General features: G+C 54.1%; 1 protein-coding gene across 3 annotated transcripts; it reads right to left on the reverse strand.

The window, feature by feature from the left end:
- Positions 1 to 5,210: 5,210 nt before the first annotated feature.
- Positions 5,211 to 11,952, reverse strand: LOC109283942 (uncharacterized). Of its 3 annotated transcripts, none has more exons than XR_009460899.1 (8): positions 11,821 to 11,952; positions 10,946 to 11,653; positions 10,473 to 10,552; positions 9,745 to 9,840; positions 9,141 to 9,248; positions 7,999 to 8,808; positions 7,646 to 7,798; positions 5,211 to 6,374 (listed from the first exon to the last, which is right to left on the reverse strand). XR_009460899.1 is itself a non-coding variant. In XM_059724480.1 (2 exons), the coding sequence occupies exons 1-2, from the start codon at positions 7,847 to 7,849 to the stop codon at positions 5,913 to 5,915; spliced, it is 666 nt and encodes a 221-aa protein (XP_059580463.1). In that variant the 5' UTR covers positions 7,850 to 7,943; the 3' UTR covers positions 5,211 to 5,912. The 3 variants fall into 3 exon arrangements, 1 of the variants encoding a protein (XP_059580463.1); XR_009460898.1 differs by having other exon boundaries at positions 9,939 to 10,552; XM_059724480.1 differs by lacking the exons at positions 7,999 to 8,808; positions 9,141 to 9,248; positions 9,745 to 9,840; ... (1 more) ...; positions 10,946 to 11,653; positions 11,821 to 11,952 and having other exon boundaries at positions 7,646 to 7,943.
- Positions 11,953 to 13,907: the final 1,955 nt, after the last annotated feature.

Here is a 13,907-nt window from a genome sequence, read left to right on the forward strand (position 1 = left end):
GCAGGATCTGGCCACAGTTGCCTGGCAACACCTGTCCTGTCCACCAACCAGTGTTCCAAGCGCGACGGTGTTCAGCATTGCTGGGGATGTTGTGACACCCCACCGCACCTGCTTGGATCCTGCTTTGGTGGAGCAGCTGATGTTCTTGAAGTTGAACCTCCCGCTGCTGGGGTTCCCCAAGGTCCACCTGCAAATGGACTGAGTGCTACCCTCCTCACTCCATCTGCACCAATTTCCTTTTTTTTGAGTTTTTTAAAAACTAGATAATGCCCTGCTCTCAGCTGGAGGGGGCACTAACTGCATCACCAGCCAGCAGGGGAAGAACATGTCCCTGCTGAGCTCATTCCCCTGCCAGGATGAATTTGGAGGTATGGCATGGGGCTACGGGGAAGGATGCCCCAGGTCCTGGGCATGACCACTAAAACTGCACCCTGCCAAGGTAGGGAGGCCTGGTGGGACTGCCGGCAGTGTGGCAGCCCTGTAAATGCCAGGACCAATGATCCCCTGGTGAAAGGCGGGTAGGAGGCGCTATAACCTCCAGCAAATGCACACAAACAGTCCAGGCTGGGGAACGCCCAGACCTGTCACATCTTTGACAGGCCTGATGCTTGCTGGTTGCTGTGCAGTTGTGAGGCTCCTGGTGTGCTCAGTTTAGCTGCCTGGAATGCCAACTTTTGCGTTGAAAAACCCTCTGTCAGGATGAGGAAGTACCTGCAGTTGGTTCTGGATGGTAGGAATAGTAAAGAAGCCAGAGGCTGGCCTGGTACGCAATGCAGGCAAGAAAGCCAGTCAGTAAAAATGGAAATGGAGGCATCAGGGGGTGACAGACAGGGGGGGAAAAGCACCTGCCCCTTTCTCCACAGCCACTCTGCACTCTCATCCCAGCCTTTTCTCCCACCCTCCTTGGCATTGTCCTTTTCCTTCCTTACACCAGGGCCACTGGACTCTTCCAGACCTCAGCCAGGGCTGCCCTATGGGCCAGCTCTTTCTAGTACTCTGGCAGTGCAGGCAGGGAGGGATCATGGCCACAGAGGAAGCAGCCAGAGGGCTGCAAATGGACCCAGAGGCTGCCCCGCAGATTCAGACTTGGTTGGGGGCGCTCTGTGCCTAGACGGAGCCATGAGTCCTGAAAACAACCAGACTAAAGAATGAGACTCCCAGGAGCTCACCAGGGCTGCTGCTCTCGCCTGGGCACTCCAGGTCCCAGGGGCACCAGGGCAATTGGGCAGCATTGTGACATCTGCCAGCTCCCAATAAAGGGTGGTGAGGCTGGCAGCGCAGATCCTTGTCCCAGGGGACGTGGTTCTCACCCTCCTGCTCCAGGGTCCCTCCACATGGGAAAATAGTCCCCATTTGAGGTCCAGGGTAAACCAAACACACATTGAGGAAAAAACAGCAAGAAACAATAAATAGTGTTACACAAAGGAGAGATGTTACAAGGGCATGGGATTTGTTGTAATAGCCTGTCTTATTCCACCTGTAGCAACAGATACCAACCTGTTAGCAATCATTGCTGAAGTGTTATCAATAAGCAATCACTAAATTGTATATTTCCAATTACATCCAGTTTGTGTTGTTGAATATGAAAAATAATGCTAGGAGTAGAACTTGTTTGAGAATATCTTTTCTTGGAGGGACTTGAAAGCTGAGAAGAGATGGTAGAGAAGTAAGACAGATTCAGAAAGGGCATCTTGTGCCCAAAAGCTGGTCAGCTGCAATTCTTAACTCTCAGGCTTGACGGATAAAAGTTTTTGTTAAGCAAATCCCTTGGCCTCCTAATGTGCATACATGTTTCTATCACAGATGTAGAGCTCTTCCTCAGCACTGAATGATGAAGATGGGATGCACTGGCTGTTTATGTCACTGCTCCCTGTGTCAGCCCTGGCTCCCCAATCTGGTGTGGGGCTGCTCGTCTGTTGTGCAGGGTCACTTCCTCACTCCTGGCCCTGCACTGTTGGTATGCCTCTCCTAGCATCTTTCCTTTCCCACGGAGGGGACAGACCCTGCCCCATGCCACAGGAGGGGTCGGCCAAATCCTGCTGCAACAAAAGGGTAAGGAAGCCCAGGCAGGCTGCAGGACCCCTGTGGACATGATCTTTCTTCCCACAGACTGATCCCTTAATCTCACTCTGGTGGGATACAGGAGCACCAAACCAATGACATGTGGATCCCCTTGCATGAGAGCTGTGGGTGCTCAGCAGCACCACAGGTTTAGGCTCCCAGAGCCACTCAGCCTGGGGAGCAGTTCCTGCCTGGGAAGGGGTTGGGAGTCCACCCTTGAGGATCTTTCTAAACACCCTGCAGGTGGCCCTGGAGAGCCCCAGGGGCTGCGTCACTACATGAAGGTTTCGATTGTGCAGCCACATTTGCAAGCATGTGAAGCTGGCAGAGGCACACCGAAGGCCACTTGCTTGCCCGGGGGGATGGAGTGCTGCTGGGCAGATGCTCACAGACCGTCCAGGTGTGTCGTGATCGGCTTTAGGCTCAGGCGCTGAGGGGTTCTGATGTGCTCTTTTGGAGCCTCCACTGCCTCCGAGGAGCTGTACTGTATGTAGAAAAGGAGAGTTTCAGTCAGTGTAATTTCCACGTGGCTGTGAACAATGTGTATATACTGGGTGAGATTCTCAGCTGGCTTAAAGTAGCATCAGTTTGTTGACCTCAAGATTGCTACACTGAGCTGTGCCAACAGAGGAGGCGGCCCACCACATACTGGCTGGGCTGGCTGTATGTGATGCTCAAATAACAAGAGCCAGATACAGCTACCAGCTTAATCTTTCTCACTAAGCTTTGTTCCGCCTAGGATTGTCCTTTGGAAAACCCGTCTCTGCGCAGGACCCAGTTTCCTCTGCCCAGTTGTACACCCCGACCTTACCACGCTCTGTTTGAACCTACCTTCTTTCTGCTTTTGTATCTATATCCTATCTGCCCACAGGGCTCGAGCACAGTAACACCAGAAGGATGCCCGAGATGCGCCTTGCATGCTCTAGCATGTACAGATGCCTTACTCATCCCATCACTGCCAAAAATGCTTATTTGCTCACGCGAGCAGATTCACTCCTCCTTAGCATAAGACATTGCTTTGGAGTAGGTTGCGTCTGACCAGGCGGCTGTAGGCATGCCTGCAGAGCTACATGCAGGGGTGACTGTTGGATGTGCTGGCATCTCACTGCTTGCTTAACCTGACTACGTACTCTTGTTTCTAGGCAGGGTTCGAGTTATGGGGAAGCTGGGGGCGCTGATTTTATTTGGGTATTGTGACGGGCAGCCCAGTTTTTTTGCGGACCACCCCTCGAGAATCACAGTGTAATTCAAACCTTGTTCCTAGCATGCGCTAAAGCCAGCCCATGTTTGCACCTTGTCATTGCTGTGCAGCCCGCGATCACTAGATTACTCCAGCACGGGTGGGCAAACCATGCTCATGTTTGACTTCCATTTCCCCAGACCCTTAGAGGACAGTGAGAGCCTGGGTTTTGTCTTGCACAGAGTATTTTAGCAACAAATGATCATGAAGCAAGTGTCCGTTTCATCTGCCTGCTGCACCTCTGAACTTGTGGAAGTGATGGGTGTGCTGGAGCCACAAGCGCAGCAAGAGGACTCCCTGGCCCTGGCGGCGGGCGGGTGCTGTGGAGACAGCTCTGAAAGCAGCAACAGTTTGGAGAGGCTCCCTGTGAGGAGGGACCAGAGGTCGCTGGGGAGGGAGTGAGCTGCGACGGACGGGAGGGCGACCCGGGGATTTTCATGGAAATACTGAAGAGCAGGGCGAGGATTTTGTCAGTTTTGTTTTACCATGTCCTCTAGTCAAAGCACCGGGTTGAATAAAGCCCTTTGTTTCTCCTGTTATTTAACTGAAGTGCCTGTGGGACATGGCGATTTCTGGGCAAATGGATACCCTGGGCATACTCACTGGGTGGGGTGGGGACCAGTAAGCCCAGGGAAACCCAGGGTGGCTCTCGGGAAGCATGTGGGAGCGCAGGTGCGCGGTACGGCCTTTCTAACGAGACGGAGATCGATGTAACTGCAAACGTGTGGTTTTGCAGTGTGAAGTGAACCATCATGGTCATAAGACAGGCTGTTAGAGGTCCAGTTTTATAGATCTATACCTGTATATATAAAACTATATATATTCTTTACTTATATATATAGAAATGAATAGTTTTCCAAAAAAAAGCCTGTTTTCCTGGTAGCCACCCATATTCCTTGCTGCATCTGACTCCCTGCTCTCTGTCCAGGTGATGTTTGAGACTTGATCAGAATCACCTGGGCGGATTAACAACCTGCAACAACAACATGCAATGTGCAACCAGTTTAACAACATGCAACCGGTTTAAATTGGCAGTCCAGGCGGGATGTGGCAGTGCACCACCCAGGTCACCTGGTCCCCTCTTGCAGAGCTCATTGCAGGCCCAGGCTGAATTCAGGCTGGTACATAACCAGACCCCTGAGGGCACTGCAGTTGGAGCTTCTGCCTGTGGGTGCCAAGTGTGTGGGTTCAAAGCAATGGGCTTGATCCACCGTGCATAGCACTGCGGCCTTGTCCCATATGGAGCTGGGGCCCCATGCAGGCTCACGGGGCAGGCTTGGCATTATGGTAGAGAGCTGCAGTCCGGAGGCTCCAGTCACCCTTCTGCTCTCCATGTCTTCTGATTACATGATTTCCTGGACCTATCACTTCTGATAATGGGTCCCAGTTCACACCCCATGTTTAACTAAGGGTGACCACTTCTTACATGATTGCCTCCACCTTTCAACAGCACACTGCTCTCCAACCCCCAAGCATAGGGGCAATCAGGAGTAAACCAGATCCTAACACAGTAACTAAGAGACTTTTGGAGTTATCAGGACTGTTACTCCTGCCTGAACAGGCATGCAGCAATGCAGAACATATGCTTCAATGGGAGCCAATTCTTCTTTTTTATTTATTTATGTTTGGTAACTGATGGGCTTCATTTGTGTTTCCACCACACAGCACTTTCCCCTGACTGGATACTGTGGTGCTGGAGCTCCTCAAGACCATTCACCAAGTCCAAGCCAACCTAAAGGCTGCCAAGACTGCCTATATATAATAGGAAACAGGAAGACCAGAAATGCCACAAAGTTCCTTTGTTAATAGTAGGTCAGTGCCTCCAGTTATGCCCAGTAAATAAAAGCGCAACCAACAGTTATCAGGAAAGGAAATGTAAATATTTTCTTTATTGTTCTACAATATGATATATGGGACACCACATTTGCTGTTGCTGTCTCCCTCCTCTGCCCAATGAAGATTCATGGTTTGGCCAGGTGCCATAAGTCCTGCTGTTTGGAGAATGACACCACTATGATCTTATTGTGCCCCAGTGCCTCAGAGGAAGGTGCAAAAGCCCCCACAGTCATGATCTTCAAGGGAAAAGGGGAGAAAAATTACTTCCTGGCCTCAACTGGCAACCAGCTTAAACCCTGAAGCCTGGGATTGCAAAATGCCACATACACTGCAACAGCTATCTTGATCCCACAACAGCGGGACCGGAAATTCATGACACCTGTTCTTTACCCCCAACACCTTGATGGGCAAAGTGGGTGGAAGAATAGGCCAAAGTCTCCACCCACTAGTAACTTCTCATGTCCGGGTAGATATTGTAATCTCTCTGGGGGAAGGCTAGCTCTGACTCATTCAGGGGGTGTTTGCATCAGTCACTGACCCTAGCGTGGTGGCTGATTCTGGGCTGGAGGTTCCCTCTGTGGCTGTCTTGCTGCCTGTGAGGCTCTGGATATTGCATTTGCTCAGGGAGGTGCTGTCAGCCTTGGTGTTGGTTGAAGATGCCACCATAAATGGCAAGAAAAAGCAGTGGATGAATAGATATGGACATTGGTGTGCATTTAAGTCTTCTAAACAGGAGGGTGATGGTCTGTTTGACTGCCTTGTGATGGAGGCATAGTCAGATGCCTAAGTCGTTACAGCAGTCATTTTGGATGTGGGAGACCTGATTTCCATGTCCTGTTAATCCCTGGGGAGATGAACACACACTGCCTGGTGTGTAGGGCTGGGGGCAGGGGGTGAAATGGGCCCTGGCAATGGCAGGAGGAGAAGGGAATGGGGCGCAGTGGAGAGCTAATGCCAGGCCAGGTGTTTTTGGGGACAGGGGGGACAACTCCTCACACACCAAAGGGAGAAGGTTTGTGTTGGTGCCGTGAGACTCCATCTTTCTTTTCACAGGTCCCTGATCCGCAGGGGCAGAGGAGAGGGGACGGTACCTGCAGAAGGGACCTTGGGCTGCTGCAGAGGGGAGGGGGTGCTGGAGGAGCTTGCCAGCAGGCTGTGGCCCTGCAGCTCTCTGGGCAGCTGTTTGAAGCCCTTCATGAAGCAGCTTCCTCATGATCCTGGCGGGGATTTCTTCCTCCTGTGAAGGCACAAGGGCCAGTGAGAGACTCTTTTCTGTCTGGGAGGTGGCAGCCACAGGAGTGTCACAGCACCAGGAAACAGCAGAGTTTACCCAGCCCCTCCCCATCTCTAAGAGATGGATCAAGCACAACTTCTAAGACAGACTCTTTTAGGCTGCTTGAGACAGGGACGATCCTTCTTGGAGCAGGGGTCGACCTAGATGTGTGCCTGAGGGGCTTCCTCTTCTATGACCCCATAGCCTGGGTCCACTTGCAGTGACCTGGAGCCATGAAGGGACCCTGCCCTTAACCTAGGTGTTAAACCTCAACTCCATGTGAGGCCCAATGACTGGGGAGGCGATGAATCAATTGCCCATGGAATCGCGAGCACGACCACTCGTGGAGCAAACACAAGCACACGCTGCATTCAACAACTTTATTGGCGGCCCAGAACATCATTGCATTCATACATTTATATTTTCCAGTCTACGCTCATTAGCATTAAACCGTGCCCAGTCTCCTCCCCCGACCTCCTCCCGTTACGCCCATGGCTCTGCCCCACCATGGAATTGGCTATGCATTAGCCCATGACCATGATCGCCTGTGTGAGGTCGTCACCCTTACTACCTTTGGTCACTTGCGGTTAATCATCTTAAAAGCTTACTTTTGCATTTTACCTCTTAATGTACCACTGGTTTTCCTGTCTGGTTTGAGTTCCTCTATTCCATGACCAAACCGATGGTCAAATGATTAGACAAATGATTAACCTATTAAAGCCCTGCATTCCACTAAGTAAACAAACGTGTCATTTTGCTGCTGACTTTAGCGTCTTAAGCCTTACGCCCAGTCAAATCTCCTACTTGGGCATAGGTAAGCAATGTATCAGCTGCAAGTCCAATTCTTTCAGTGTTTGGGCTCACCATAAATCAGTAGGGGAAAAGGGCGGGAAAAAAAGAACGGGGAAAAAAGCAAGGGAAAAGAGCGGGAAAAAAGATCAGGTTTACCATCCTAACACTAGGCAGTGGCAGCTTCTCCTGATGGAGATGTACATGTTGTCACAGGTGCTGCCTAGAGATACGCAGCTGAAGGGGCCGTATTTGTGCAGGGGACAGGCTGGTGCCATCCTGAGCATACAGCTGAACAAACTCCTTGTTCAGAAGCACTTGCTAGGATTCCCATTTCCTTTCACACTTGTTTCCACAGGTCACCAAGTGTCAATGGGATGAAGGGGCCTAGAGGTGAGCAGCCCTGTGCCCCTCCACCCACTCCCTGAGCCTGACCCTCTGCTTACCTTGTCCCCGATCAGGTAGCCGGCTTCCCCCAGCATGGCATAGAGGAGGATCAGCGCAGCACGGCTGACACACATGTTGATGTCCAGCACCCCCGCAAGTGCCCTCTGCACGAAAGATCTCCTTTGCCCCTCTGATAAGATCTTTTGAAACACCTGAAACCCAGGGGACAGAAAGTGTTTGCATATCCCAGAGCCAGGCTCCATGTCCAGGCCAGCCCCTCACCAGGGCAGTAGGAGGAACCTTGTGAGCTGCAGAGAAGCAGCAGGCCTTTCTCCACAACCCTGGACACAGCCACTATTGACACACAGCCCCACACCCTGAGCTTTGTCAGGGCTGGGCAGAGCATCCTTACCTCCCCGACTTAAGCCAGGTCCAGAGCTAAATGGGCCTGCTGTGCCTGGCTTAGACAGTGTAACCCCTCTGCCTCCTGCATGTCTCGGCCTAGGACACAAAGGAAGATCTTACTCAGAGCTGGCATTGTGGCTTCAGTGTTTGGTGTCTGCCCAGTGGAGCCAACAGTGCCCCCATGGCACCATGTGAACAGGGCGCTGGCAGGGTTTCATCGTCCTGGGTCATATGAGGAGATCCAGGCTCCCTAGGTTTCCTGTGTCCTTTATGTTCTGGGGGCTCTGGGACTGGCTGCTTGGTTTAGGCAGTGTCAAATATGGGAAATGCCCGCACCCAGTCAAAGCAAGTGCTGCTCCAAGTTACTTCCCTGGCAACACCCCCAGGCTCTTGCTTGTGGTCTGTGCTACTGCTCCTGCCCAGCGGGGGCTCTTTCCCACCATGTCTCTCCCAGCATCTTTCCTTTCCCCACTTTTGACGTTAGACCCTGAACATGCTGATTTTCCTAGCCTGAGGTCAAGCTGGGCTCTGGAGTGAAAGGCTGGTGTACATTTGCACACTAATCTGGGTGTGGGCAGACGTTGGCAGGGGAAGCTTCTTCCCCCCAAGCTGAGATCAGTGTGTGGGCAGAAGGATTGTTTCCATAGGGGTCTTGCACCCTGACCGGGCTTCCTTACCCTTGTGGTGCCGCAGGATTTGGGCGAGCAGGTAGATGCCCTCCCTGGCCTGGCAGCTGGTGTCTGCTGCTGGGTGGCTGAGGGACAGACACAGCTGGGCCGTGGTGTCACCCATCTGGGGCATGTCGGGCGAGTCCTAACTAGGAGGACAGGGGAAGGGAATGCATCTGTGTCCTACCTTGCACCATACAACTTACCCCCAGCCTGGGTGTATCTGTCCATCTCCTCCTGCTGCCCCATGCCACAGGAGGGGTCAGGGCAAAGGAGCTAGAGCCAGAGCATTCAAGCCCTCTGTTCACATCACAGCCTGGAGCCAAGTGACTTGTGCTGGTCCCCTGGAGATGTCTCTGCCCTGCTGCTCCAGGAAGACCAGGACAGCCACAGGACCAAATGTGACATTGCCCAGAGCAGGGTGATCACATGGCAGCCTCAAAAGACCCAGGAGGCACCCCTGAGCCCAGGGACCTCTTACCTCAAACTGCGGGAGGAGGGAGACAGCAAAGCAGAGCAGGGCCCTCCTGCTTCTCATGCTCTTCATCCTATCCTTGGCATTGGCAGACTGCAGCCAGGATTTCAGGTGCTGCGGGAGAAACAAAGTCAGTGGCCACCGGCCCCTGCTGTACCCATGAGCCCATCCTCCTGCCCTGCCTCAAGGCTGTCTTGGAGCTCAGGATGGAGCATGTGCTGTGTGGGTCTGAGAAAGGACTGTGGCCCCAGGGATGTGGCACCTGGCCTGCAGCTCCCAGCATGTCCCTGTGTCTCGAGGCTGGCACCAAATTCAGTCTCAGCCCTGGCCCTCTCTCTGAATGTCTGATTCACAGATAATCAGTTGGGAAGAGAGGACTGACACCTCAATCCTGCCCAGACCCCACAGTCAGGACCAAGAGGGCCATCCTTGACTTTGTGGCTAGTTCCTCTAGGCTCTCCAGGCCTGGTACAGACAATACAGATGCCTCAGGACAAACCCGTCTCTCTCCTGACAGGGCAGGGATGCATCTCTGAGGACAACCTTGGGCAGCTCACAGGGCACTGAGGCTGTCCCTCCCCAGAGCCCAGCTCCTCCGCACTGTGCTCACCTCCCAAAGGAACTGCAGCCTGCCCAAGCTGGATGCGCTGGCCAACAGGCTCCTCAGCATGGCTTCCAGGTCCTCCATGTGCTTCTGCTGTTTGGTCTGGAGGGGAAGGATAGCCAAGGCTCAGTACCATGGAGCTTGGGGCTGCACCTGCCAGGGGATGGTGGGCAGGACTGTGTAGGAGGAGGAGGACTGACTGGGGTCCAAAGGCTGTTCTGTTTTGGGGACGTCAGGCAATCTTCAGGGTGGTCTGCAGCAGGCACGACTCCATAGCTGGCTCCAGGGCTGGCTTCAGCTCGTTGTCAGGAGAGAGGAGCCTGTGTGAGCCTGAGCTCTGTGGGGCTGGTGGGGGCACTGCTTTGGGCTGGATGCAGGCGGTGGAGTTGGCACCAGCTGGCAGCAGTGGAAGCAGGAGGTGACAGGTGATTACGAACCAGCTGAAGTCTCCCAGCCCATCAGCATCAGGGCTGCGATAGAGCCCCGTCTCCCAGTGTCCCCTGTGACCCTGATGACCTCCTGCAAGACCCTCACAGCTATCCTCTCCTCAAGGACCTCCTGACACCCGTGGAGGAAAATGCATGTCCAGCCAGGAGGAAATGATGCCCATGCTCTTTGGCAAAAATGGAGGCTGGCCACTGGGGGCAGGTGACTTGGCTGAGGTGGGTAAGCAACTCTAACCCAGGGCCAGAGCCAGTATCAGGGCTGAAAGTGTTGGGCAGTGGCACCAGTACCTGAAGCTGCAGATGGCAGCCATGCTGTAGCACAGGATCCTGTTTGGCTCTTCATCCAGTACCACTATCTCCAACAGTTCCTGGGAGATCCAAAGGACCATGTGAGATTGGGGCCCAACAGGCCACAGGCCCGTCCTGCAGGGGAGACCACCCAGTGCTCCAGGCACAGGGACATGGATCCTGCTCCCTATGACAGGCCCCCATGCACATTTTCCTCACACCCACACACCCAACGTGGCCAGCCATTCCCTTCCAACTCTCTCCTACAAATGTCCCTGGAGCTACCCACTCACTCCCTGATCCCACCTCAGCTGCGCTCCAGATGCAGGATTCGTTCACTGTCCTGTATGGCTTTAGCCCAGTATTTCCCTTCCCTGCTCTCCCATGTCAAGGCCCAGGCATGCCTGCCCTCCCCTGTGCACTCCCTGCCTTCCTGGCCTCGGGAGCCCCTGTCTCTTCTCCGTCCCACGCACCACATTGCCCAGCTTTGCCAAGTTCACAATGATCTTCCATTGTAGGATCACTTTGCAGAACTCCGGTTCCATGGGTTGGCAGGCAGGACTGTGTAGGGGGAGGAGGAGTGACCCTGGTCCAAAGGCTCTTCTGTGTTGGGAACGTCTTGCAGATCTTCAGGGTGGTCTGCAGCAGGCATGACTCCATGGCTGGCTCCAAGGCTGGCTTCAGCTCGCTGTCAGGAGCCTGTGTGAGACTGAGCTCTACAGGGTTGGCAGGGGTACCGCTCTGGGCTGGACACAGGCTGGGTAGTTGGCCAGTGAAAGCAGGAGCTGACAGGTGGTTATGAAATGGCTGACGTCTCCCAGCCCATCTGCATCAGGGCTGCAATAGAGCCCCCTCTCCCACCGCCCCCTGTGACCCTGCTGCCCTCCTGCAAGACCCCCAGAGCTATTATCTTGTGAAGGTCCTTGTGCCACTCTTGGAGGGAAATACCTCCTCAGCCACGAGGAAGTGATGCCCTTGCTCTTTGGCATAAATGCACGATGGCCACTGGGGGCAGGTGATTTGGCTGGGGCGGGTGAGGAGCTCCAACCCAGGGCCAAAGCCAATATCAGGGCTGGAGGTGTTGGGCAGGGGCACCAGTACCTGAGGCTGCAGATTGCAGGCATGTTGTAGCACAGGATCCTATTTGGCTTTTCATCCAATGCCACCGTCTCCATCAGGCCCTGGAGAGACCCAAACGACCATGTGAGATTGGGGCCCCACAGGCCCATCATGCAGGGGAGACCACCCAGTACTCCAGGCACAGGGACATGGATCTGGTCCCTAGGCCAGGCCCCCTCGAACATTTCCCTCACACGCCCCACAGTGCCCAGTGCTTGGCCAAGCTTACCATCTTCTGTAATAGGACCACTTTGCAGGACTCTGGCTCCAGAGTCTCCTCTCCCATCTGCTTGATGGCTCTACAGAGTGTGGGGATGGCGAGGAGGAAGTGCTTTCCATGCTCCTTGTCCTGCACTGCCCCCCCCCCGAGCGGGATAGGAGGAAAGACAGGTTGTTGGCCACAGACCTTCCCGTTCTCCCCAAAGCAAATGTGGTACTAAGACCCCTTGGATGCCCCACTGTCTTTGCACTGGTCTCCTGCTGGGAAGCAGAGTGAGGAGCAGGGGCAGCATCTGTGATGGGAGCCTGACTATGAGACCAATGCATCCAGGCTGACGTCCCAGTGCCCATGGTCTGAATGTCTCCCCTTCGGAGAACTTGGTTCATGTGGCATGGCTGCCCCCAAAGGCTGGATGGTGGGAGTCAAGGGTGGGCTGGGTGCCAGCTCCCCTGGGGAAGTTTCCTACCTTTCCTCGGCCATGGAGGTGCAGTATGATGTCTGTGAGGGCTTCTTCCTCCAGTACCATCAGGTCTTCACCCTCGTGCTCTTCCTCCACCTCCTCGCCTGGCCGGTAGGGAATCACTTCACAAGGCAGGAAAGGGGAGAGGGTGACTGCTGCTGCAGCTTGGAGGATGTAAAAGGGCACGGGGGGCACAGAGATGCTTTCATATTCCTTCTGCATCCTAGGGCCTTGTGCCAGAGCAAGTATCACACAGCTTCCCCATGCACCTCTTCTGCATTTTCAACCTCATGCCCCCATGACTGAGTGGGACCAGGCTGTTTCTGCTTCCCTCACAGGTGCTGGCCCCTGGACTGACCATGGTTGCCCCTAAACCAACCCCCACAGTGCCCTGCTGCACGCAACAGTGCCTGTGAAATTGGGATCACTGGAGTTGTATGGCTCAGGTCATTTGTCCTGGCTGGGATTCAACTGAATAATGCCAGGGATAGATGGACTGGCCTGAGTGAGCCCAATGCCCCCAGGTTACCTCCTCACATTTCATAGTGGTGCCATAGGGCAGGTTGCTCCCGGACTCCAGAGAACTGTCAAGGTCTCCCTGGGAGGAGCTGGAGCTGAGGCTGGGGCTCGGGCAGGGCTTGCTGACCTCCTGCCCCAGGGAAGCTGGGTCCCTGTCCATGACCCCGGGCAACTATGGGCCAGTCAGTCTCACCTCCATCCTAGGCAAAGTCTTTGAAAAAATTATCAAGGCTCACATATGCGAGAGCCCGGCAGGACAAATTATGCAGAGGGGAAACCAGCACGGGTTCGTGGCAGGCAGATCATGCCTGACCAATCTAGTCTCTTTTTATGACCAGGTTACGAAACGCCTGGACACAGGAGGAGGGGTGGATGTCATATACTTAGACTTCAGGAAGGCCTTCGATACGGTATCCCACCCCATACTGGTGAGCAAGTTAAGAGGCTGTGACTTGGATGACTACACAGTCCGGTGGGTGGCGAATTGGCTGGAAGGCCGCACCCAGAGAGTTGTGGTGTATGGGTCAGCTTCGACCTGGAAGGGTGTGCACAGTGGGGTCCTGCAGGGCTCGGTCCTTGGACCGATACTCTTTAATGTCTTCATCAGCGACTTGGACGAGGGAGTGAAATGCACTCTGTCCAAGTTTGCAGATGACACAAAGCTATGGGGAGAGGTGGACACACCGGAGGGCAGGGAACAGCTGCAAGCAGACCTGGACGGGTTAGACAAGTGGGCCGAAAACAACAGAACGCAGTTCAACAAGGAGAAATGCAAAGTGCTGCACCTAGGGAGGAAAAATGTCCAGCATACCTACAGCCTAGGGAATGACCTGCTGGGTGGCACGGAAGTGGAAAGGGATCTTGGAGTCCTAGTGGACTCCAAGATGAACATGAGTCGGCAGTGTGATGAAGCCATCAAAAAAGCCAATGGCACTTTATCATGCATCAGCAGATGCATGACGAATAGGTCCAAGGAGGTGATACTTCCCCTCTATCGGGAGCTGGTCAGACCGCAGTTGGAGTACTGCGTGCAATTCTGGGCGCCGCAATTCAAGAGGGATGCGGATAACCTGGAGAGGGTCCAGAGAAGGGCCAGTCGTATGGTTAAGGGCTTGCA

The sequence above is a fragment of the Alligator mississippiensis genome, chromosome 3 (assembly GCF_030867095.1).
Source record: "Alligator mississippiensis isolate rAllMis1 chromosome 3, rAllMis1, whole genome shotgun sequence".
In the NCBI taxonomy this organism is placed as follows: domain Eukaryota; kingdom Metazoa; phylum Chordata; order Crocodylia; family Alligatoridae; genus Alligator; species Alligator mississippiensis.

Coding starts and splice junctions, on each gene's coding strand:
- LOC109283942 (XM_059724480.1), bottom strand. CDS start 7,849: ATGGAGCCTGGCTCTGGGATATGCAAACACTTTCTGTCCCCTGGGTTT. Junction 6,375..7,645: donor GCTACCTGATCGGGGACAAG/GTAAGCAGAGGG, acceptor GTGCCTTCACAG/GAGGAAGAAATCCCCGCCAG.